Source organism: Triturus cristatus, chromosome 2_1 (assembly GCF_964204655.1).
Source record: "Triturus cristatus chromosome 2_1, aTriCri1.1, whole genome shotgun sequence".
NCBI classification, from domain to species: Eukaryota; Metazoa; Chordata; class Amphibia; order Caudata; family Salamandridae; genus Triturus; species Triturus cristatus.
In genome coordinates, this window is record NC_140581.1 from 128679002 (window position 1) to 128705890 (window position 26889).

General features: G+C 48.1%; 1 protein-coding gene across 1 annotated transcript in view; it reads left to right on the forward strand.

The window, feature by feature from the left end:
- Window positions 1-26889, forward strand: part of KIAA1328 (KIAA1328 ortholog) — an 887260-nt gene that overhangs the window by 30121 nt on the left and 830250 nt on the right. Inside the window, exons 2-3 of the mRNA XM_085628933.1 lie at window positions 10284-10319; window positions 11218-11351. Coding sequence (XP_085485059.1) covers window positions 10284-10319; window positions 11218-11351 — 170 coding nt within the window. The remainder of the gene's footprint in view (window positions 1-10283; window positions 10320-11217; window positions 11352-26889) is intronic.

Consider the following 26889-nt stretch of genomic DNA (forward strand, 5'->3'; position numbering starts at 1 on the left):
TAAATTATCCTCATATGTCCTCGGTAGATAAAACAACCTCTCGATCTGTACCACCCTTGTTGCTCTTATCTAAGGGGTCGAGACTCAGCTGATGCTATTTATGCGAAGCCCAGCCGCACCACACATCGTGAGCTGACCAAGAGGTATAATAATTGGATTGTACAAAGTAATTTAAACAGCAACAGTGCAATCTTACAGATTCCAAAACAACCCCAAGTCTGCTCTACCCCTATTCTGATTGACCTTTTGGTCCAAATCTCTAAAGTATCGTACCGCATTCCACCAGGCTCTCCAGGTTGGGGGCAAAGCTTGGCGCCATAGCTTACAAATCTCCCTTCTTGCCAAAAGAACTAGGTAGAATACCAGTTTACTCTGAAGCCCCGGGAGCCCCAGCACCCCTTCAGGCTTCAATATAATACCAAAAAGAATAAGAGAGGGGCTTACCTCAACCTCCATGCCCAGCACATCAGACAAGGTCTTAGCCACACTGGCCCAAAATTCTTGAATCATGGGGCAAGCCCAAAAATGTGAACGTCATCCGCTTTTGGGACTCCGCATCTCGTACACTTAGCCTCTCTATTACCCCTTATTTTGGCGAGCTTCACGGGCGACCAGTATATCCTGTGAAGTGTGAAAAATTTATTCTTCCTGAGTGCAGCAGATTTAATCAATGAATATAACATTTCTAAGGATACTTGCCATAAATTTTTCAGATCTTCACTCGGCAAGCACCTCTCCCAGACCAGGTATGGACGCTCCATTTTTCTATCCGCTGCCGCAAGAAGATGCTGGTTCCACCGTCCTACTTCCTTTTTCTTGCAACTCATCTTCCATGGAGGTATCCTCGGGGATTAACCAACGTTGGCTCTTACACCATGAATAGATTTGATAGAATTTAAATCTGGAGAGGGCTCCACTAGTAAGGTTCCACCAGACTTCCCAGGGGTAACAGTTATTACCAACCATTATATCCTTCCAGTGTGAGACTCCAGCCTCCTTTAATGGCTGAGGTGGAGCGTCTAAGAGGCATGCTGGTGTTCCTGGGGAATCCCACACTGGAGCCCAATCACTATAATAGGACAGTCCCAAACTTGCCCGACACTCCGTCCATAGCATAGATAGAGTCTTCAGCCTAATATTTTTTAAGTATTTAGGGGCTCAATATTTATACATAAAACCTACCTCATCTAGATCTAAAAGCATAGCTGTAAACATACTATCAATCAGGGAGCTATCTGGTTTCAAAAGCAACATCCTGCAGTTTTTTAATTGATATGCCCAGCAGTACAACTGAAGGTCCGGCAAACCCAAACCTCCCTTAGCCAGTTTCCGCCTTAGTTTCTTCCAGGACAGCCTGATCCCTTTAGCTGCCCAGATAAATGAGGAGATCTTACCCTGTATTTTCAGAAGAGCAGTTTTATCAAATTGCAAGGGAATATTATTAAAAAGATAGGCGTACTTAGGAAGGACACACATTTTAATCAGATTTGACTCTCCCGTAATGGGATAACGGTAAGCTCTGCCATCTCTTCAATAAAATCTCCACCTCCCTCGAAACTTTCTCTAGATTTGTTTTGGGGATCTTTCCTATATCCTGGGTGTAGGAACCTGGGGTCACCAGGCCCTATAGGCGGTAGCGTGGCGCGAGCCGGTCGGGCAACCAGAGGGCTATGTGTTAAGCAACCATACACCACACGCTTCTCATGGACTAGAGTCACACACAATAAGGGACGCCACACCGTTTAAATTATGCAAATACTTCAAGTTTATCCAAGTATAGCTGGTCAGATGCAGTTCAGGAAATAACAAGGTAATACATGAATCATAATACCGTTGTGACATTACATTCGACACTCTGGGTGATATCTATGCAGTGCCTAACCTTGTTCTAGCGCCGTGCGCGCTTATGTAAAGTCTTTCCCTGAACCGGCCGTCTAACTAAGCGTAATACCTGAAAGGGGACACATTGGGTTCACTAACATGGCGCCTGTAGAACTGAGCGCTCCTCGTGATCAAGGGCCCCTAGTACTGTGAAGCAAGGCATATAAACATAGCGCTACGCGCAATCAGTTGCATGTCATTACCTTTGAGCAGAGCATAAAACACAGTGCGCTATTCGCATTCCTGGGCATGTAACTACTTTCGAGCAGAGCATATAACACAATGCGCTACTCCCATTCCTTGGCATGTAATTACTTTCGAGCAGAGCATATAACACAATGCGCTACTCGCATTCCTTGGCATATAATTACTTTCGAGCAGAGCATATAACACAATGCGCTACTCGCATTCCTTGGCATATAGTTACTTTCGAGCAGTGCATATACCACATGGGGTTACTCGCCGTCCCGGTCCCTCCGGCTGAGGAAGCAGAGTCGGTGGCGTGAAGCGCCACACGAGAGTAATGTCTGTCAGTACTTTGGGGGAAGATTACTGGACTTGAGGAGCGAGTCCCTATGCTCCGGTGCAGTTCACAGAGCACCGCGCTCAGTAACACAGGAGGGGGGACACGGACAGGATCCCTCGGCGGGGTCTCTCCGTCGCGCAGGCAGGGGAGGGGATTCCCACGGAGGGGACAACCCGGGCCAAGTGCGGTGTGGTTTCCAGACCAGCAGGGGGCGCACCAGGGGGGATCTCGGCCTCCGGGCTTACCTCCGTCTCGGCGTCAGCAGGCGTCCGTCCTCACGACGTTGGGGGACTCGGCCCCGACCTTGCGCTTCTCCTCACACGGCTGCGACGGGGCCCCGGACTTCGCCTGGGCCTCGCGACACAGCAGGGCACTCTCCCAGGCCTCCAGGCCGCGGCGGTGAGCGCGCTGGCTTCGTCGTCGCAGGGGGGGGCTCAAATTAAGGATAGGGATATGGTGCTCAGCGGAGCACGCTGCCGGGGGTCCCAGACCAGGGCAGGGAGCGCGGGGGTCACAGCGCTAGTACCTGGTCGATCCCCGGTGGCTTGGCAATCGGCTTAGTATTTTGTTCACTAGGGTAGCTTGGACACGCAGTCTCAGCTCTGGCATTCAAGGCTTACAGCTCGCTCTTGTCATGCAGTCTCAGTTCTTAAAGTTAGGTTTCAGTTCTCAGTTGACAGATGAAGTCTTTTGGCGCAGATGTATCTGGCGCCCTTAAGGGGTTCTGTTACAGGGGTAGGGATGGAGAGGGCGACTAGGTCCTTCCTAGTCAGGCTGGCAGAGAGTCTCTGGGTCCTCCTACTACTGGGCAAGATCAGTGGGATTCACAGGGCACCTCACTCACTTAAGAGGCAGTACCTAAATCCTGTCACTCTCAGAGGCATAAGTCCCTGGCTAGGCCCTACCGCCTACACTCCTGGTGGATTCTTCCAGCTCTGCTTCACCCCAATGGCCAACTCACCACAAAAGCTTCCCTCCCACTCTTAAGTAGCCCTAGGTCAGGTGACCTCTAGCCAAGGCGGCAAAAGTAAAACCCCACCTCCCTTCTAGAAGGTTCCAGCTTCTTCCAGGAGCTTCCCCACTCTAACTATGGGACAAAAAGGCGGGCTGGTGTCGCAACATTGTTGTGGGTCCCAGCCAGCTCCTGGCAGCTAGGGTGCTACTATGAAAAACGACCACCCTGCAGTAGCAGGGGTCTGTGGCAGCCATCTTGGGCGAAGTAAGCACCTGCACCTTAACATTACAAAAACGAAAAAAATGAGGGAAAAAGGGCCAAGTCCAACACTGGGTTATTATTACTCCCAAGTATCTTAGCTCTTTAGCAAGCCTTACCCCCTGTGCTGGGGTATTCCAAGCCATAATCTCGGTCTTATCACTATTGACTTGATACCCCGACACTTTACCAAAAGCCAGTACTTCAACCAGTAGCTCAGATAGCGTGGGGCTGACATTAGAGGAAAATAGAATAAGATTGTCCGCATACAATGCTACCTTCCTAGTAAACCCATTAACTTTAAAAGGGGAAATGTTGTAAATCTGCCTTAAACTTTGGGCCAAGGGCTCGATGTACAGATCGAAAAGGATGGGGGATAATGGACACCCTTGCCTTGTGCCTCGCTGAATTGTTACTGCCGCAGTGAGATTACCATTAACCAAAATCTGGGCCCGGGGGGAATTATATATTTTTTTAAGGACTTCCTAAAATTATCTCCAAAACCAAAAGCCTTTAGGATGTGATTTAAGTAGTGCCAATTAACTTGGTCAAAGGCTTTTTCAGCATAGATAGTAATGATGCAAAGGGGAACCCCTTGCGTTGTTGGCAGATCGACCGAACCTATTAAGGAATAAACCAAGTCCAGCATTTGCCTGCCCGGTAGAAAACCCTTTTGATCTTGATGGATTATTGACCCCACTATCTTACAAAGCTGAGCATTTAATATACCTGCAAAGATCTTATAATCACAATTTAGTAGTGAGATGGGGCGATAGGATTGACACTGATTTGGGTCCTTCCCAGGCTTCAAAATAAGGGTGATAACAGCCTCACTCCATGAATCCGTCGGAGATAAACTCCCTCTAAGAATCTTGTTAAACAATCTCAACCAGATGGGAATGATTTCATCAGATATTAACATGTAAACCTCTGTTGGAATTGCATTGGGTCCCGCTGCTTTCCCTTTCTTAGCTTTATTTAAAATTGCACATATTTCACTCTACTCTATATCTCGGGTGAGAATTGTTTGACTAGCCAAATCCAGTTTTGGTAATTGTTTCTTAGATAGCCACTGATCTATAACCTCATCCTCGACCATTAAGTCCTCACTGTACAAGCCTTGAAAGAACTCCACAAAAGCTTTCTCAATGTCCCTTTTGTCCTTCACCATTTTGGCACCTGCCTCAATCTTGTTGATGAAATTATGGGATCTATCAGATCTGCTTTTCATGGCGAGTAATTTAACACAATTCTCACCCTGGTCAAAATCACTCATCTTACTTGCCTCCCACTTTTGGAGCATAATTGCTTCAGTTTTAAGCCTAAACTTCATCTGTAAATCCTCAACCCTAGCTAATAGAGTTTCTTTCTCTACATCAGCCATCTTCCCCCTTTTTAAGGCTGTCTCTGCAAGTGCTAGTTGCTTTTCTAAATCTACAATCTCGCTTTTTTCTGATCTGGCCCAACCAGCAACTGCTCCCTTTAGGGTCCCCCTAAGCCAGGCCTTAAAGGCATCCCACACTGTATGCAAAGGTGCCGAATCTAGGTTATATTGAAAAAAGGTAGCCGTTTCTCTATTTAGTAGATATGGGGTCGAAAGTTACAAAAGAAATCTTCTATTCAGGGTCCACCTCCTCAAGATTAGCTCAGAGGGGAGTTCTAATTTTAAAACAATAGCACCATGATCCGAAATGTGAATTGGTTGATATCCAATTAACCTTACTGATTCTAACTCTGAGAGATCAATAAATACATAATCAGTTCTGGAATAATGGTGGTTCTTTTTACTATAGAAAGAATAGTCCCTCACCTCACCCATTTTTTTCCACCAAACGTCACAGAAATTGAAATTTTTTAGCATTGTAACTAAGTAAGATTTGACACGTGGTACCGCAATCTGTGTTCTGGGGGAGGATCTGTCTAAATTATTATTAAGCAAAAACATTAAAATCGCCACCTAGAATCTTGGGGGCTTCAGAATCCACCAAGGCTAAACATAGATTGTTCAAAGGATCGTTATCGTCCTCGTTAGGGCCATAATAATTGGCTAAAGTATAGCTAATACCATGGCACCTCACCTCAGCTATTACCCTCCTTCCTCTATCATCTATTTGTGACTTAATAAGATCCACTCCTGTGTTTGATTTAATATTTATAACCACTCCCTTTGAGCAACATTGTTGGTCAGAAGCTACAACCTTCTCAACTCATCTTAGCTTTCCAAACAAAGCCTTACACTCTGACAGCAGCAAATGTGTCTCTTGAAGCATAAGAATCTTAGCCGCATTATCCTTAAGGTGTTGCAAAACCAAACGCTGCCTTCTCTTGACTCTCAGACCGTTCACGTTCCAGCATAAAATCTTAAGCAGCTCATCTCCCCCTAACCCAGGTCTACCCCCTTTCATATTCCTTGTTCTTCCCGAAACTATATCTACAGATAAATATTAAGTCATATGAGGTCATATTTAGGATTTTTGTTTTTTTATTTTTTCCCAATGAGTAAAAGAACAGGGTAACACAGCTATATGAAGCACCTACACAGGGTAACACAGCTATAAGAAGATATATGAAGCACTTCCCCTCATGTCGTAATAGTAAACTTATTTCCTCCCTACAAACATGGGGGAACGGCACCCCAAAAACTCTTACAAACGCCTCTATATAACTGCTCAGGGACAGTCCAAGGTCCAGACTTTTCAAATAAATTCCAACAGTCCTAATAATCCAGCAGTCTGAGGAAATTCCTCCAAGTCAGCAGGTCAGCAAAAAAAAAAAAATATGTGACTAATAAATAAACACTTACTAGTTTTAGGCGAAACGCAGTGTCAATATAAGTCAGTATGAGCGAAAACCGGCACTGCACCCCCTGACTCCCGGGCCACGAGTTTCCCCAGTCTGCAGCCGCTCCATAAGCAAGCCCGAAAGTAAACAGAGCCGTGCACCACGCTGACCCGCCCCCGCAGCTCGCAGCCGTAGCTGCAGCCGCGGACCTCCCCGAAATCCAACAGGTCAACGCGGCAGGCTCCCTCGGAACGTCTCACACCGCGCGACCTGGCCTTATCATGGTTACCCTCCTTTTTGCAAGATCGGGAGTTTCAGGTTGGTTCGAAGTCCTACGGGTCCTATGTTGATCAGCTGCCTTAGGCGAGTGACACCGGGCTCGTCTATGAACCCGATTTTTTAATGTTTATGTTCGCTCCTTATTTGATTTTGTAGAAGCTCATGGCCTTCTCTGTTCTCCTACGCAGATGACACCCAGATTGTTGTGTCACTCTATTCCAGGGGTTACCAGAGTCCACCTAATCTTAGCCCTTGCCTTTTGGGGGTTGGGGGATGGAATAAGAACTGTCAAAAATTGAATGGAAACAAGACCAAGGTCTTGTTGGTTGGCAATCGGCCTCAACTATGGGGCCCACATTGGTTTCCAAACGAACTGGGGTCCTTTCCTAACCCCAGGAGGGTGGTCAACGACTTGGGCTTCTGGTTGGATATAAAGCTCACCATGGGCCATCAAATAAAATAGGGTGGCTGCTAGTCGCCTTGGCCGACTTACATGCTTGAGGAAAATATGGCTTCTTCCTCCCTCTACCCAAAAGACAATTGTGCAGGCCTTATCTCCCGATTGGTTTACGGCAATGTTCTTTACTTTAGGGCTACCAAAGCCATTGTGCTTAGGCTTTCAGAATGCTGCAGCTCAACTTTTATGTTGTATTTCTAAATTTGCCTCGGTATGCTCTCACTTATGGATTCTTCTCTGGCTCCCTGTCAATAAAAGTCTCCAGTTTAGAGCCTTGTGCTATATGCCCAAAGCTATGTTCTGTGGTGGATCTACCTGTTTAAAGTCAGCGGCTCAGCCTTATGTCCCTTACCTGACTCTTTGCTCAGGCAATCAGAATCTTGTGTTATTCCCCGGGTGAAATTGATAAGGCCAGGGGGCCGGGCCTTTGCTTTTCTGGGCCCCACTTTGTGGAACCCTCTTCCCCAGAAGCTTTGTCTGTGCATTTCATTTCTGAAGTTTAGAAAGCTGTTGAAAACCTGGCTATTCTGATTTTTCCATCTTTAGTTTCAGCTGCTTACTTAGAGCAGGAAAACCCCAATGGGTAGCAGTCATGCTCTCTACAAATCTGAATAGAAGTTATCTCCCTAATTATTACCTTGTTAGTTATGCCAAGCATGCTTGGACTGTTCCTGATGCTAAATATGTATTTCTTTAATGTTTTTTCTCCTGCTGTCGCAATACTTATTTGAAAACAGACGGCTGAAGCCGTTTGTCTGCGACACGCAGAAGGTAATAGTAGATAGGTGTTTTTTAAAAACAACTTCTCTGTGTGCCAAGAGTCTGCGCAGAGGTCGGGGTAGCCTTATTTTACAATACTAAAGAAAATGCTCATGGTGGACATCTAGGATTATAAATAAGTAACTTTTTAAGTCTGTCACTGGTCGTTGCATGTCTCGCAGATGGCTGACCCTTGTCTCTTTGTGCTAGTGTATAGCAGTGGGTGAATTAGTAGCAGAAGCTATCGTTTTTTAGGTCTCGCCTGAGCCAGCGCTTTAGCGCTGCTCTGGCGAGAGTTTTAGTAAGCGGGTTTTGGAAGTGCAAACTAGTGGCTTTTTTCAGGCCTCCAGCTACAGTGCATGTGCGCCGGGCGCGCGCACCATTTGTCAGCCTACATGATCACTTTCACGGCCGCTTTGATGTTCTCAGTGAGCCGCGCGGCCACTGAGAACATCAAAGCGGCTGCGAAAATGCACACCATTTGCCAGCCTGTGTGCCTCTCTCCGCCTACCCCCCTCCCTTATCCCACTTCCTGCTTGTTTTCTGTCCCAACAGTAGAACTATTGCCCCTTTATTGAAACGCTGTGTTCAGAGTTGAATGTAAGATGTGAATGACCCTTCTCATATATTTTCTGCCTGCTTCAAACTTAGTTCGACACCTAAGATTAAATCGTGCACCTAGTCTCCTCTCCCAAGCCCCCCCTTAACCCCTCATTGTTACAAATACCTCTCTACCCCTACACGGCAAGCACAATGTACCTTAGGGTCAAATGACTTTACGTCAGGAAAGTTTGCTCCAATCCTGAGCTTTCCTCTCACAAACTACTCAAATCTGGTACTTTAATTTGATTGGTTTATTGTGAAAGTAATTTCCCCCAAAATGCCCTGAATTAGTGGTGACTTGAGCCCAGAGGCTGCCCATAGATCTTCTAGCCTAGGAGGACAAGTTGTCTTAGAGTTAGTCTGGTTTCACTGCACTAGCTCCCACAATGTGCTGCAGGGTTGTCATTTACTATTTGACAGTCTTGTGTTTTTTTCTCGTATCAATGCTACACGCTAGGACGTTCCTTTTCACTTATCACATAGGTGATTAGGTTCGTTCGGCTGACTAAGACTGGCTGCACGTCACCCTCGAGGCATGAGATGGGTTGACAGCGATGTATGAGCTACCTGAAGGCCACCTGTGCGAACTCTGGTCTGCTGGAGGAGCCTTTCCTATTTCAGAGGTCGATAAAATTTGTGTAATTTCCTAACATAAATTGTCGGTTCTAGCTTCCGGGTCATAGACCGGACACCCTGTGCTTTTAATGCTTGTAAAACTAAGACATTGAGCCACAGATTTAACTGCAGCAAAAAAGAAAAAGCTGGTCTTAATCAAACCCTGTCCGGACACTGAAAAAACATCAGGTGGCTGCAAACCCCGCAGATAAACATATTCTTTGGCCTCGGTCTTCACAACCGTGTTTTATCTTTAAAGCAGGTGCTACAAAATCAATACTTGCCTCGAAGGCAAAAAACGGTATGTAAGACACCCGAGTTGATGTGCTATATTTAAAATGCCGATCAAACTCCTCTTTTTGTTTGCCTATGCCTGGTTTATAGTGAGCCCTCCTCCTTTTTGCAGAAACACAAGCAGTGACACAGGGGGAGAAAGGCATTTGCCCATAATAAAAACAAGCATTGGCATTGCCAATAGGTCTCGCCTTTGGGACCTTAGAAGTATTTAATTCTGCAGCACAATATCCTTGGTGCAACATCAACTGTTGCATGGCTAAACATTTATAATGTTCCAAAGGCGAGACCTATTGGCTATGCCAATGCTTGTTTGGGGGGTGGTTGGTTTCTATACAGTTCGTACACAACGCATGTGCTAGTCAGAGATCTCCATATATTTACTCTTTATTTGATGCAGATAAGTTATCTCTTGCCTGATAAGGGTATGTATGTGGTGATACCCCATCATGCCAACCAAGTGCTTCTCGTGGTACCTTTGCCACACATGTGATATTGCTCACATTCTGTTTAAGGCTGTTGGTAGGATTGCAGAAGTAGACCGTGCAGCATGCATGGTCCCAAGTGGTGAGTAGCCAGTGGTAGTAGATGTTACCCCAGGTTTGCTTCTTGGCACCAGTTACTGCCTTTCTTTTCCCTGATCTCCAGGGTGATGAATGCAGCAGCAGGAACCGGAAGTAAACCGAGCTCCTTACCTTTCTCTTAACCCCTCTGAAGACCTAAGAAGCTGTTGATAGACTTCAGGTGAGGCCTGGTGTGAACCTTGGGGTAGTGTGGGCGACAAAGGACTCTTGATGTCCCTGAATCCACCTGCATGCTAGAGTTTGCCCCGTTGTATATGCCTTTGTCTTTATTTCTTTAACTGTATCAATTAGTTTCTGATGAGGAGCAGCCCATGGTGTTCGTCCCAGGTAAGACGTCTGAGTAGCGTGTAAGAAACGAAAGCATAGTATTATTGAAGGCTCCTTTGCCTTCTTTAGAGCCCTGTTGTTGTTTCCCTGTGAAATGGAGGTCCGGCTGCGAGGGGCTTTAACTCCAGCCCTGCCTTGGTTTAATTCCTAGTGCTGCTATACACAAGGATGCAAATGCCCTAATGCCAACATTATTTCACAGAGCCATGTTTTGTGCTTTGCAGTGAGATAAAACATGCGAAATCGGTCTTTGCATCTCTGTATCTTAATTTCATGGTGGAATTTCCTGCTAGAAATTGTTCCTGAAAATGTCAGAAACCGGTGTAAAACGGGGCCCATGCACAGTCTGCACCTGTTTTACATTTCACCAGGACACTCAAAGGAGGTAGTTGGTGTTATAAAGGCTGTGTGATGTGCCTCGCAGCTGCCAAGCTTTACCACACAGGCCGTGTGGGTGCCATGTTTTAAGCCTGGTACAGCTTTGCTGTTACTGACCCTCAAATGGGTACACATTTCTGTCAGCAACAAATGATTGTTACGCTGCTAAACCAAACAACCCACTCAGTAGATTACTGCAATGTAAATTTAGCAGAGTATTCTTAAATATTATGGTTTGGATATTTTATTAAAATATCTGAAAATATTGATGCAACATTTCCATAAATGTTTTTTCAAGTACCAAATGATGCCTGCACCAAGGAGTCATTCACATCTTTTTTTATTTGCTTTTGCGTTTACCTTATGCTAGTGTTACCCTTTAATATTCATATCAATTGTTTTATTATGCAGACAATGTATGTTATCTGAGTTTGTGTTTCCTCTTAATCTATTCATTTCTGCATGCTAGAACAGTCCCATGGCCCCTGGAGATAAATAGTTTTTTTGTTGCTATCTTAAGGAGTTTCCAGAGAAGGGAATTTAAGAGCCGGATCCAAGTTCATCAGCCGCCCAACCGAGGAGGTCAATCGGAAGATGCCCGCCTCCTCTACTCACAGGGATCTCCCGAGAAGTGGAGGTGAAAGAGAACAGCAGGTAATCAGATTTTTATTTTTTTAGGCGCCCCTTTTCTCCTTTAAGTATGGCACATCTTTTGTAGAAGCATATGTCTCCCTGCCTCATCATGTTCAATATCTAAAACATCAATGTAGTATCAGCAGCCGCTCTGTAATCAAACACACTTATGCTGAAGTCCTCTATCTGAAAGAGATTATTAGTTATAGATTCCTTACTTTAGAATTACCCCCAAGTGTCTGACTGGATCCGGAGAATTACCCCTGCGCGTCGGTAGTTGGCATCGGTCGACTCCACGTTCATCATCGGCTTCGTGATCGCTGGGATGACATCACGGTATCTACTTAGACGCTGCCCCTGCGCGCTGACGTCAGTTCTTTCTCTTTCTATGCCAGCCAGCGCAGATCTGGAGAGAGCGGTACCCTTTAGTCATTTTTTGAATAACCTTTTTCTACTTTTGTCGCATCTTTTTTGAAGTCTTTATGACTCCTGGTGCACGAGGGATGTCAAGTCGTCGACCCGGCTTCAAACCTTGCGACTCCTGCCTCAAGCTGATGTCGGTCACCGATCTGCACCTCGTGTGCCTTTGATGCCTGGAGCGCGACCACGATCCGAAGTCGTTCTAACTGCCGGGACCTGAATCCTAAGTCTTTGCCACCACCACCAGTCGTCATCGAAGTCTTCGTCATCAGGTTAGTCGAAGCACAAGAAGAAGGCGATGAAGCATTGTCGCTCTTCGCCTTCTCCCCGTCAGTCCGTCGGCCGTCACTACCAGGTACACAGGAGGTCTTCGTTCTCTGGCTGTGCCCTCGGAGCCTGCTGGGACAGCTCTGCGCTTCCCTCCCTTTCCGGGAGCTGGAGCGTCTCCTGCTCAGCTTCGTGCATTGTACGAAGTCCTCCATTCCATTTTTGGGCAGCCCAACTCTGCCGGCACGCCTTCGGGCCCCGCGGACTCGGCTGGAGGCTCTAGGCCTTCCATGCCGGCGACTCTGTGCCGCAGGGTCCCCAAGCATCTAGTTCTGGATCGGAGCTGGTCGACCTCATGGTACCTTCCCTGGTGCCGATTCCTCTGACGACGCCTCCGACACTGGGTTCGCCACCTGCCTGTGTCGACCCCAGCCTCCCCCTCGACTTGGACACTGAGCCGGACTGGTGTCAGCCGACGCTGGTACCGGCGCCAGTGGGTACTTTTGTACCGCTGTTCTTTACTGGCATTCCTTATTGCCCTGAGTGGCAGCCAGAAGAGTGTGAGGAGGACTGTGAGGCGTCTGTTGAAAAGCCGGATTGGTGAGAGGATTTGGGTGATGCAGTGGTCTGGATACTTCCCCAGACCTTGGTATGCTTTCTCCCCCTACCGTGGCTACTGAGGAGGGAGCATCCTACACTGTGGTGTTGCTTAAGGTGGCTGAGGCCTTGGGCCTTGAGCATCCTACGGTGGCGGTCAGGACTAACCTCCTGACTGAGGTGCTACAGGCAGCAGCAGCCTCTTCGGAGCCCTTGCTGCCTTTCAATGAGGCCCTTACTGACGTCCTTCTGGGCTCCTGGTCCAAGCTCAGCACAGGGGCTCCTCTGGATAGGATGATTTCCCCATGCCACCGCCTTGCCCCGGGCGACCCACTTTTCCTCTCCCAACACCCTAATCCCGGGAGCATAGTGGTCCAAGCCTCATCCTCGAAAGAAAGTGCTTTCCCTACAGTTCCTCAAGATAGGGAATCCAAGAAGCTGGACCATCTTGGGAAGAAGATGTTTCCTTCCGCATGCTTAGGACTGTAGTCGGTGAACACTGCATGTCTCTTGGGCCGTTTCCCACAGACATGGTTGCGCAAGTGCTGCAACAGTGCCCGGAGGAGGCCCAGGCAGTACTCGCCCGTGCTGTTACAGAGGGTCGAGGCACAGCAAAGTTCACAATCTGGTTTGGGCTGGATACTGCCGACTTTCTGGGTAGGACGATTTCCATGTCGGTATCCCTGAGGCGCTACGCCTGACTGAGATCCTCTGGCTTCTCTGGGGATGTCCAATCTACCCATTTGGAATGCCCTTTCATGGCCGTCGCCTGTTTAGGGACAAGGCGGACAACGCGCTCGAGCGCCTTTAAGGACTCTAGGGCTACAGCCAGGTCATTGGGCCTTGCAGCAACTGTTCGCTCCATGCAGTCTGCCTTTCGCCCCGGTGCCCCACTACATTCTACCCAGAGCCACAGTGCCGCACAAGCCACCCAGCCAGCTCCGCACAAGCCACCCAGCCTCTGCGCGGTTGGAACGTGGGACCCAACGCCTTGGGTCTGGGGTCCAGAGGACAGGTCAGTTCACCAATGCCCCCCCTTGAAGCTGCCTCCAAGCCTTCGTAGTCCGACTTTTCAGGGCCACCATTTGCCAGTGGGTGGCATGATCCACCATCACCTCCCTCACCGGCACAACATCACGTCGGACAGGTGGGTTTTGCAGATAGCCCGAAGGGGCTTCTCCCTCCCCTTCAAGACTACCCCTTCCGCCATGCCACCAGCACTCCATTGCATGTCGGAGGATCACTTGGCCCTTCTCCGTCAGGAAGTTACGCCTCTTTTGTCCAAGGGAGCTATTGAGCGAGTCCCTGTGCCAGAAGTTGGTTGTGGTTGTTCTACCCACTACTTCCTGGTACCCAAGAAGGACAAAGGCATGTGTCCTATCTTGGATCTCAGGGACGTCAACCGCTTCCTCCCGAAGGAGAAGTTCAAAATGTTGAATTAACTCGGGTCTTGTCTGCCCTCAGCCTGGATGGTAGCATTGGACTTGCAGGATGCTTATTTCCACATCCCCATCCTGCCAGCCCACAGGCGTTGACTACGGTTCACGGTAGGCCATGAGCATTTTCAGTTTACCGTGCTCCCCTTTAGCCGTACAAGTGCCCCTTGGGTGTTCACGAAAGTGATGGCAGTGGTCGCAGCTCATCTGCGCAGATTAGGGGTTTCAGTGTTCCCCTATTTCGATGACTGGCTGTTGAAGGCGAGATAGCCCCAGGCTGTCGTCACCCGCCTCAAGACTACGGCTAACCTCCTGCACTCACTGGGGTTCACTGTCAACGTGCCAAAATCACACCTGATTCCCTCTCAGAAGCTCCTTTTCATTGGAGCAGTTCTGGATACAGCACAGTTTCTGGCTTAGCCTCCTGAGCAGCGAGTCCGGGATATTCGGGCTAGGATACTGATGTTTCAGCCTCTATCCCGGATTTCGGTGAGAATGACCCGGAGGCTGCTGGGTCTCATGGTCTCCTGTATTCGCCTGGTGGATCATGCTAGGTGGCATATGTGGGCTCCGCAGTGGGACCTGCAGTGGGACCTGTTGTTGCAGTGGGCGCAGCATCAGGCGAATCTCTCAGATTGCGTCCAGATGTCGGAGGGCACTTCACACCAATTGCAGTGGTGGCTAATGGACCAGGATTGGGTAAATGGCTGATCCCTCTCCCTTCCCCAACCAGAGTTCACAGTGGTGACAGATGCGTCACTCCTGGGATGGGGTGGCCACATGGGAGAGGCGGAGATCAGAGGCCCCTGGTCTTCGGCTCAACCTTCTGGAGCTCCATGCGATTCATCTTGCACTGAAGGCATTCCTTCCTTCTGTCAGAGGAAGGGTAGGGCAAGTGTTGACGGACAACACCACCGCCATGCCGTACTGCAACAAACAGGGCGGTGTGGGGTTGTGAACCCTGTGTCAAGAGGCACTTCGCCTTTGGATGTGGCTGGAACATCAGGGCATGCCCCTGGTGGTTCAACACCGCAGGGCGGACGAACTCAGCTGCCGGTGCATGATGGATCATGAATGGCGTCTTCACTCGGAGGTGGTGCATGGTCTCTTTCAGCAATGGGGAGAGCCTTGGTTAGATCTGTTTGCCACCGAAGACAACACACAATGTCAGCAGTTCTGCGCATTGGAATTTCCAAGACGGTACTCACTCGGCGATGCTTTTCGTCACAAGTGGAATTGCTGTCTTTTGTACGCCTTTCCGCCTATACCACTTCTCCCCAGAGTGCTGAAAAAAATCAAGTGCGACCGGGCCCAAGTCATTCTTGTGGCTCTGGACTGGGCACGAAGAGTCTGGAATCCCAAGCTCTTTAACATGGCCATTGATCCTCTGATCAGACTGCCTCTTCGGGAGGATCTTCTGTCGCAGCAGCAGGAGACGGTCCTCCACCCGAACCTGTCCAGCCACCACCTCCTTGCGTGGATATTGAGCGGCGACAGTTGACAGCTTTCGGCCTTCCTCACGAAGTCTGTAGTGTTATCGTGGCCGCCAGACGTCCCGCTAATAAGACATTATACGCCTGTAGATGGAACACATTTGTGACATGGTGCTCAGCAAAGGCTGTGGTTCCCCTTTCTGCCCCTCTTTCTGAGGTTCTCCTATTCATACTTTCTTTGGCCCAGCAGGGCTCTTCTCTGGGCACCCTTAAAGGCTATATTTCGGCCTTTCTTTGCCTTCCTGATTAGCCTTCTCTTTTCAAGTCTCCTATTGTAAATTGGTTTCTTGAGGAGATCACTCACCTCTTACCTCCTATTTCTTTCGTAAGGCCCCAGTGGGACTGGAATCTGGTCTTAACTTCCCTAATGTGTGCTCCCATCGAGCTACTACATTATTGTCCTCTCAGACTCTTGACTTTAAAAACTGCTTCTCTGGTTGCCATCACCTCTGCTCGGAGGATGAGTGAGCTGCAGGGTCTATCTTCGAAACCTCTTTTCCTTGCTGTCTATCCGGACAAAGTTGTCCTTCGAACTACGCCTTCATTTCTACCCAAAGTGGTTACCTGTTTTCACATAGGACAGACCATCACTTTGCCCACCTTCTTCCCACCTCCGTATCCTTACAAGGAGGAGGAAAGACTCCACCGTCTGGATCCAAAACGTGCCTTATTTTATCTGGGTCGCACAAAACAATTCCGAGTGGACGATCAACTCTTTATTGGCTATGTGGGCGCCAAGCAAGGTCGGGCTGTACAAAAACGGACCATCTCTCAATGGGCCGTCCTTTGCATTAAGATCTGTTATTCCTTGGCAAAAAAGGAGCCTCAAGTAGGACTGCGCGCCCATTTCACCAGGGCGACGGCAGCTACTACTGCTTTGGGACGTGGAGTCCGCCTCAGTGACATCTGCCAGGCAACCACGTGGGAATCGCTGCACACGTTCACCAAACATTACTGCCTGAATAGTCCAGTCTGGAGAGATGGCATCTTTGGCTGTTCAGTTCTCTCCAGGACTTCCTGGTGTGAACATAGATGGAGACCCACCTCTGGGGTTGGTATTGATGGGGTATCTATGCTAAGGTAAGGAATCTATAACTGACAGTCTCTTTCAGATGAACTAGTTACTTACCTTCGCTAACGATATATCTGTAAGAGACATATATTGGCTATAGATTCCTTTCCGCCCCACCCATCTGCCCCCTTCTGTGAACAGACTTCTAGTGTTAGGGACTCCCTTTCAGGGCCCTAGTTTTGTGCACCAGAGGTCAGTGTCTTGCATGGCTCTACGCTTCTGGCATAAAATGTCATGTAAAAGAACTGACGTCAGTGCGCAGGGGCGGCGTCTAAGTAGATACCGCGACGTCATACCGGCGATCACGACGCCGGCAACGAACGTGGAGTCGACCGACACCACCTACCGACGCGCAGGGGTACTGCTGAGAATTCTATTTGCCAGATCCAGTCTGACGCGTGGGGGTAATTCTAAGGTAAGGAATCTATAACTAATATATGTCTCTTACAGATATATTGTTACTGAAGGTAAGGAACTTGTTCATCCATAATATTAACCATGTATATAACAGCCTCTGAATTGCCTCTTGGTGCTTAATAAGAGCTGTTTTTTCTCAACTCAATAGTCCTAATTCTATAACAACAAGAGCTGAGTTGGCTTTACCACCTTTTGCTCTTGTGACATACAAGTTGTAAACAAATACCTGCAGTCAGTTCTCTCCTTGGCTGATGTGCTTCTAGACTCTCCAGGATACCTTTCGAATGAAACGTAATGCTCCAATTGTGCACAGTAAACAGTTCTCTCTTTCCACAATATAATTTGTTATATTTCATCTAAGATTAATGTTGAGAATTGAGCATTCCCTACTATGGCCAACATCTCACATTTGTTTTCATTCGAGGATCTTCGATAGAGAGTCATACTTCTGAGGAATCTGCTTTGTTTTTGTTGTGAAGTTTGGTATGATATCCCAGTCATTGAGAACCTGTATCGGACATAACTCCCTTCATATGACGTCACCCTGCTTCTTACTTATCTCTAATCCCCGGGCTTGACGCTTTGCATCTTCACAGATTAATAACTGGTTGCATTGTAGGAATCAAAAATTGAATGGCAAAACTTTCAGATTGCAAATTCAGTACATAAAACAAGTGTTTTGTACAAAGTGCCATAAGCCATGCCATTTGCTGTTTAATATGTGAAGTTCTTGGGCTCCTGCCCACTCACCTTGCCAGCCTCAGATTAACCCCAGTTATAACCAAGGTGGTTGCTTGAGAATACTTAGATTACGTAAGGTTCCCAAGAGATGCAATCCAAAGTTTTAGGCTTCATATTTATTGAGCCCCATTTCAAATTTGGAGGTTAAATGCTAGGGTGTCATTAGGCAAATGTTGCACTCGAGTGCTATGCTTGCCTGCTGCAGATTGGTTTACACCAGTGTAGCAGTGACCAATAGTAGGAAAGTGGATTATTATTTGGGTTGGACAAGTGTCCACCTCAATGAATAAGGCCATCATGTGCTAGATGTCACACACATCAAATAAACTTGTTCAATCCCTGGTAACAAGACACAAAGCAGTCAGACTTCAAGACCATGTGTAAAATATTTAACAAGTGTATACACAGCAGAAAAGTTGAAGAAAACAAAAAAAACAACGCCACAAATTATTTTAAAATAAAGAAAAAACATTTATGAGGAAAAGAAGACCAAAACAACAAGCCTCCAATAAGGGAAACCAGAGAAAAATACGTTTTAAAGAATCAGGTGAACATGGCACCAAAGAGCACAAAGCGCCAATGATAGTCCGTGGAAGTGGTAGACCGGAACCTAATGTGATTTGAGGCAGACAGCAATGGTGCCATGGTCTGATGCAAGTGGACTGGAAGTAAAGTTCGTAAAGGTTTCCAGGACATCATTATGATGCCGGCAGTCGGACCGCTGACAGCCCTTCGGTCCGGCTGGCGTATTACAATACTGACTGTCGAACCCACAGCTGTCAGACGCAACACTGACACCTCTGCCAGGATCATAGATTCCGACCGTGCATCGGTCGGAGGAGCGTCCGGGAATTGCGGCGGTGACGAGGCAGTCGCCACCGTCGGGATTACGATATCCCTTTCATATCGCCTTTTCATGGCGGGAACCCCCCTTGAAAAGCTTGTTGGAAAGGTATCCGGGGACTCCAAACAGGGTCCCCGGCCATCAGAACCCCTGGAAAAGTGTCTCTGGGAGCACATGTAGTGCCTCTTTGCCGTGGCCCTTCCCTCCATGCAGGAGGTGCTGCACTGTGGCGGCATGTGCTGCGGTCCTTTTCCATGCCCCCGCCTTGGTACCGCCAACTTCGGACGGCCAACCTGACGGGCCGATCGTAATACGGCGATCAGATCCACCGCATGCTCGTCGGGCGGTCATATTCTCACCGGTGGTCCGACTGCCGACATCCTAATCTAGCCCAAAGTCTTAACACAGAAAGGAACTTTGCCACCTTTTGAGAAAGAAAAATCCTGCCTGAGCTGGCCACTGCTGAAATTGTAGCTGCTGCAGTATGACCAAAGGCTGGATAGTTGAAGCAGGTTGAGTATGGGGGAGCCACCAAACTTTAGAGATCATTTTCCAAGTCCCAACGCAGAGCGGGCCTTAGCCATTTCTTTTAAGAGATTCTGGGAGCCTTGACCTCCTCATAGCCGAAATTCAGTCCGAAACCATGGTACTGCCAGTCGTATACTTTTTCTCACCGGTCGTCCTAAATTCTCTAGAGGAAAGTTTTTCAAAGTTTACAAACTTTCTTCTGGTGCCTAAACTACCACAGGAGTACACTTTTAAGACCCCCAGGACCTAAGGGGAGGACACTTTGAGATTCTGGAACCTCATCAACCGAAGTCCAACAAAGTCTAGTCCAGGTCCAGTTTCTACTGGCAGCTGGGTACTTAGAGGAAAAGACCTCTTGCAGCTTGATGTGTCCCTATAGCTACATAAGAGGTCAACCAACTGACCCTTGGCACCCACTTTTTTGTCCTGGGTACAAGAGGGAGCAAGTCCAGTCCTCGAGTGCTCCTCTCAGGTCACAGACCGCAGGTACTGCCCTCTTTTGATCTTCCATAAGTCTAATAAGTATTCTGAGGATGGTGCCTGTGGTCCACATTTATTCCTGGCACCAGATAGTGGGTGGGTGTCACCTGGGTACTTCATAAATAATGAGGTGAAAGTTCCTGGGGGCAATCCTACCCACTTTTTTCAGCTGTTCCTGTTTGCCCTACTGCACGAAATCCCACAGTGTCCATCACTTAAAATGCAAGGTAAGGGAAATCCTTCTTCCCTTTGGCAGAGCCTATGTACCCATCCAAAGGTGTCACCAGGTAATGAGCAATCCACTCCTCTGGTTCTGGAGTAGCTTTCCTCACACTGGGATTGGTGCCAGCCTGACTAGGGAGATAAAAGCTGTGGTTTTCCAAGTGTCACTTATTTTTTGTTTGAGACAGGTTAGCGCCCTTTGAAGTTGCGTTCCTTGATCCACCCCCAGCTCGTCTTCCTTCCAAGGAAAGAAAACACCTCCCCACTTCCAGGCCGTTGTCTCTGCAAAGGGAGCAGTTTTCACACTTCTTTCACACATAATTCAGGCCAAGCATCGGCTGGGCAGTTGCTGGAGAGCTTAATTCTGGAGATCTATCTGTTTAGACTCACTTCCCATTTGTAGCATGTTTTCTTTGTTTTAAAATGTGTTACTTGACTAAACTTCTGGGGGCATGTGTATTAGTTTTTAACCTTCTGCGGGGGCATATCAAATCGCCTTTAACTTTTTGCTGGCGGCATTTTACATTGTTTTTATCAATTTGTACTGCTGCTCACACTGCACTTTACTTACTTTGCTCTCTATTTGCACATTTCTTTGGGGGACAATTGCGGAGCCTATAAGAGCTTGCGCTTGTCCCCAGTATCACTCGCAACCTCTACTGAGGTCTTTTTCCTCCCTGAAGGCCATCTTGCTGAGTCAGCGTGGAAAGTAGGTCAGCGGTGCAGCTCTAACAATGCCAATGCGCCCAACTCTCCATAAAAATCGGGACGTAGCAAGGAGGCGATGTCGCCGCGCCAAATGCAAGCTGGTCTGTGCCTGGATTGCACCCTGTGTCACAACCCCTGGTCAAAATTCCCCCTAGACGCTGACCAGAAAGCTGCTTTTACAACTTAACTACCTTAAACACCTTTGTCAGCAAGTTTGATTTCTCCTGTGGGCTGAACACTATCAGTGTGGAAACTGGCATTTATCATGGAGTCCTAAATTGCTTTCAAAACCTATCACGTCTTTTCCCAGCTAACCGATCGCGCCACCAATACTTCCATTGGCATCACCACTATTAACTGCGTCCTGATAAACATCCACTCAGTAATCCAGCATAAATATAAATTCTTTGAATTCCTTGATGCCTACTTGCTGGAGATTGCTTTTCTCACTGAAACTTGGGCAGATGAAGCCGCTGGTCTGGAATTCACGGCAGGTGTTCCAGCGCACAATGCTATTTTCTACATGATCGTGTCTCCAAATGGGATAGTGGGATAGCGATAGTTTATCGAGAACGCCTGGAGATCACTTGTGAGCCAGTAACTGAACTGAATTGTGCCACACTTGTTTATAAATGTAGATTTAATAACAGCAATGTTTTAAATGGACTTTTACTATATAGACCGCAGGGCCCATGAGCATCCTAAAATCCATCAATCACCTTCCTGAATCCTGTATGCTATTCTCAAACGTCACCATTTTAGGTGATTTTAATTTTCATCCTGAAAATTCCTCCAATAGACAGACAGAACGACTTGTCAACATCCTTAGCTGTTTTGATTATGATCAAATGATAAATACTGCCATGCACTCAGCAGGGCACTTTCTAGACTGAATCTTTTTAAGAAACCAAGAATTACAGCATCGTCGGTGAGTCCAGGGAGGCGGAGTGAAGTGAGGTGGTGCGGTGCCCACAGGTCGGGGTGCAAGCAGTGGCTCGGTGGCGGCGGCGGTCGTCCTCGTCGGTGAGACCAGGGTTGCATTGTGAAGTGCGGCGGTGCCTTGTGCGGTGCCCTCTGCAGTGCCTTCAGGTCACAGATCTGCCGGCGGTCTTTTTGGGCAGCACCCGGTTGTGGTTTCCCTCTGTGGCTACTGAGACACACAGTCCCAGAGGCAGTACCCAGAGTAAAGTGAAGTCTTTGCTGTCCCTGAGACTTCGTGAACAGGAGGCAAGCTCCATCTCAAGACCTTGGAGATACTCAGCAAGAAGTGAAGAAAGGTCAGTCCAGTTCTTTCACTGCCCAAGGTAGAAGCAGCACTGCAGGCTAGCTCAGCAAAGCAGCAACACAGCAAAGGGGCAGTACTGCTCCTGGCAGTTCTTCCAGCTCTTCTTCTTGGCAGGTTCCTTGATACAAGCATGTTCTAAAGTTCTGTGGTCTGGGCCCCAATATTTATTCTGCATTTCTCTTTGTTCTCTTGGGCAGAGTGTGTCTGAGCTTAGTCCAAACCAGTTTGCTCCTCTCTGGCCTAGCTTCCCAGCATGAGGTGGAGACAGCATTTTCCACGGCAGACCAGGCCCATTCAGGTGCAAGGAAATCTCCTCCCACTACTCTAAATGCAGCCCAGGTCTAATTATCCCAGCCCTGACTCATTCCGTAAAGGCAGGACACACCTCCCCAGTGACTGGCTGCAGAGAATGCCCCTATCACTCTAAAGCCAGACAGTCAATCCACAACCCAGCAGAGGCACATTGGATTGCTAAGCAAGAAAATATCTACTTTCAAAAAGTGGTATTTACAAACACAGAACATAAAAATCATCTTTACTAAAAGATGCATTTCTACATTCTGAGTTAAGGCATACTAAACTCTATTCCGCTAATTTGTCCCAGTGGGAAGATGTACTCGTAAAATGCTAGAGTATTCCCCAGTCTTTCCTATGGGACAGATAGCCTTTTAACTGTGAAAAACGAATTACACTGTGTTCACTATCAGGACATGTCACACACACCAGTACATGCCCTATCTTTCAAATACACTGCACCCTGCCCATAGGGACATCCTGTACCTACCGTAGGGTTGACTCACAGTTTCTAAAAGGGAAGGTTAGGGCTTGGCAAGTGGGTGCACTTGCCAAGTCAATATGGCAGTAAAAACAGTGCACAGACACAACAGTAGCATGTCTGAGAACCCTTTGAAAGGCTGCTTGTGTGGGTGGCACAATCGGAGCTGAAGACCCACTAGCAGCATTTGATTTACAGGCCCTGTCACACTAAGTGCAGTTAACTAGGGACTTACCAGTAAATCAAATATGCCAGTCATGGAAAAACCATTCCATAATACAATTTACAATAGAAGCACTTGCACTTTAACACTGAACAGCAGTGAGAAAGTGAGCAGAGGCACTAAACCAGCAAAAACAGAGTCAAAACCAGGAGGTCAGAAAACAAAAAGATTTGGGAAACACGCCAAAAGATACCAGATTTAATACTTGCTTTGTTCGCCCTAAGTTGGCAGGGTATGCCCAGACATGGGTCCCTTGCTCACTTTGCCACTGGATTCAAGCTAGCCTGGCTGATATGGGGTGTTACCCTGAAACCGGTCCCAGAGGCTCGTTTTAGGTCCAGGGAAGACCTGGCTTGGCAGTTCGGGCTGGACTGTTCCCATGAGGAACAGGTTCAAGACTGATTTGCATATGGCTGGGTCTGAACTAGGGTGGCAAAGTGAGCTAAAGAACGATGATAGTGGATTCAACCCAGATCTGTGACTGGGGGCGAGTGTCTGAAAAGTTTCAGCTCTCTGTCCATCTTCATGTGTTTGCTTGGAGCAATGAGAGCCTCAGGCGTTATCAAGGATTCTGTGAGGGGGTCACCTTGGGAAGCAAACGGAGAAGCTGCGTATAAGCCAGGCATGTCAGTTCTCTAAACTCTGAGGAGAGAATCTGGATAAAAACTGCCCACAGCTAAGGGTAGGAGGAACAACCTGGTTCCGTGGACAAAGACAGTTTCTCTATCGCTAGTGTGACCCACAAGTTATACAGCCAAGAGGTATAGTCTGGAAGCTGATACCCACAGGGAGAATAGGGCCTGGTGGGCCGCCCCCAGGGCTAGAACAAAGTGCCTTCTTTTATTAGAGCGTAGGGGATAGGTTAGAGAGTTCGGTAGTCCCAGAAGGCTGCATGCCGGTAACCTCAGGATGGAAGTATCAAAGACTGAGTCAGTGTCTGACCAGACCTGGTTCCAGTACCTGGTAATCTTCGGGTAGTGCCATAAAAGGTAGAGGAGTGTTCCTGTGTCTCTGCATCCTCGTCAACACTCCTTTGTGCGCCCTACCTGCCACTTCTGCAGTCTCTCAGGGGTGAGATACCAATAGTAGACAATCTTGTATGCAGTCTTCGTACTAGCCATGTTGTGCACCATGTGATGTGTCCTATAGAAGATGCCACCCAATATTTAGGTGAAATGGACCATCCCAATTCCGCCTCCCAGCGCAGCTGTCCCTTGGTTTTGGTTGGAGAGGGGTCCCTACCCAGCAAAGCATAAAATTCAAAGATTAGGCTAGACATTTCTCAAAGGGAGTCATGGGCTGACCTGGCCCTTGCTTATTCCCAGATTCTAGGACCCAATGTTGAACTTGTAGATATGGTATGCAGTCAAAATCTACTAAGGAGTAGTCCGTTTTGGGTTGGTCAAAGGGGTTAAGTGCCTGGGTATCAAAGAGGCAGTCAATTCATTTACAGCCTCCCTCCCGCCAATATCAGATAAGTTCTGGTTGCATCCCAGGGGGAAAGTCTAGGTTAGCCATGAGGGAAGAGAAATATCGTCAAACCAGCTTTAACAGCTGCAGAGTCCCAAACTTGAAGTGTAGCACTTGTCACTGGGGAAGAGTACAGGCCAGACTTCCCTCTAAATGTTGTAGCCCGCCACTGCTTGATCTATAAAGGACCAGTGCTTCTCAGAGAGCAGTTCCATCCAAAATTCTAAGTTGGGCCACCTGATAGTAGCGCAGCAGTAGAGGCACCTACAGGCCTCCCTCTTTTAAAAAAATTAAAAAATTTATAGAGTTTTATATAGCACGAACTTGACCCAAATCGGGTATCGGAGCACTTTACATAGCACCAGTTGAGTTACATGAGGACACATTCATTTTTGTTAGACATGGGAGATTAAGTGATTTGACCAGAATCACAGGATGTTCAGCGTCCGTGCCGAGACTCGAACCCAGTTCCCCAGATTCGAGGTCAACCGCCCTAGCGTTAGGCCAACTCCTCTCCTCTCTTGTTTCGTGCGGTAGAGTAAATGTTTGTGGAGGCGGGTTTCTTCCCATCCCACAGGAATTCTATGATCTCCAGCTGTTGGGAGCGTATCACGTGTGTGGTCAGCGGCTGTCAGGATGCTCCACAAGACTTACCTCTGCTTGTGCAGCGATTCCGCAGAGACGACAGGAGCGCCCTTCCCTGCACCCACCTGACCCTCGTGGACCGTAGAACCCAGCAGGGATGAGATGGACGCAGGGAAAGGAGCCTGAGTGAAAGCGGTAGGTAGGGGTGCAGGGTATCTCAGAATGACCTACAAAAGAGGAAGACTATGGTCAGTGAAGAACCCCCAACCACCGTGGAAACACACACAGAGCTAGGTCCTGTCCTAGACTCAAGGAACTCACCCTGACTGCGGGGACGCCGGTCGCTACACGGCAGTAGCGCAGGTGAAGTGCTGAGGACAGGCTATGCAGTAAAGCAAATGTCGGTGCTCCTACACCGTGGTCAGTGGAAAGCAATCTAGCTTCCCAAAACAACCCTGGAAGCGGCACTCAGAGTTTAAACCCTGCTCCCGAGTAGAGAAAACAAAACAGCAAGGCGCTTCTGCGAAGATCAACGGAAACTCCTCAATGGCAATTCAGCACATACACATTGGCAAAATCAGCAAAGGAAAAATCAGCAATGGAAATCAGAAATGGCGCTCTGCACGTTTAGGCAAAACAAACTGTGGCAAATCATCAATAGGCAAAATCATCAATGGAAATCAGAAATGGCGCTCTGCGCGTTTAGGAAAACCAAACTGTGGCAAATCATCAATAGGCAAAATCATCAATGGCAGGCTCACTTCCCACACAGACACAAAAGCAGGGGAACCCTTCAATAGCCCGGGAAGTCTAGGGGGCAAGGGTTTGGAAAACCTGAGAAGCCTGGACTGGTTCCGAAGAGTGGACGAAGGTAGAAGCAGGGTTCCAGTGGAGAGGGACGGCGTTCACTTCCGCTTGGCTTCAGGACGGTTAATCTCGCTCCTCGCGGCTCGGGTACTCCAAGAGAATACGAAGCGCCGAGCCGGCGGGAAACGCGGCGTATAAGCGTTTCCCCCGGAAGCGCTTCCTTGACCCTAGTGCCCCTGTGAACGACTAGACCGGTACTCGACTTCCGCCCGGAAGTGAGTATTCCGGGTCGTCTCTGTGTGTGCGTCTTCGTGGAGGGGGACGGCAAGCGCCGTAACGTGACAGCGGCAGAGACTGAAACAAGTAGAGACTGTGCGGAAGAATGGCCATCTTAACTGCCGCTATCCTGCCCATCCAGGAGAGTCGAAGTCTGCTCCATGTAGTCAGGTCTGTGCGTGACAGGGAAGCCTAGTTGGTAGCCAGTGTTTTGATTATGGACCACACAAACTAGATGCCCAGATATGGTGAGGTGTCCAACGCCCACTCAAAAGGAAAAAGGGACCTCAGTGTGCGTGAGAAGGAGTGACTGAGAGGTTCAAGATGTGAGAATTTTACATGTTCATCTTGAACCCCGAAACGTCCCCACAAAGTTGGAGTTCCGTCACAAACGAAGGAACAGAGGACATCTGCTCTATAATGGATGAGATGACCTCTTCAATGTATAGATTGATCAAAAGATAGTCTCCACCGAAGGGGATCCCGGAGACCATAAGGGGATCCCTCAGGCGCTGCGCAAAATGCTCCATTTCCAGAGCAAAAAGAAGAGAGGATAAGGGGGCATCCTTGACGGGGGCTGCATTGTATCGGGGAACGAAGTGGATGATATACCATTGACTCTAACCGAGTCTCTGAAATCACTATAGATGCTTCGGACCCATTGCAGACCCACTCCCAGACACCAAATGTGCAGAGTGTTTCAAATAGATAAGGCCAGTGAACCGGATCCAACGCCTTCTCAGTGTCAATGAAGAGAAGAAAGACGTCTTTCTGCGTCCTATGAGTTTTATCCATAAGATGCAGCAGGTGTTTGGTGTTGTCGCTGTTTTGGCGCGTGGTAACAAAGCCCGATTGGTCTGGCTCAATCAGGCCCAGCATGAAGGGGTTAAGGTGATGCACCAACATGCTGGTG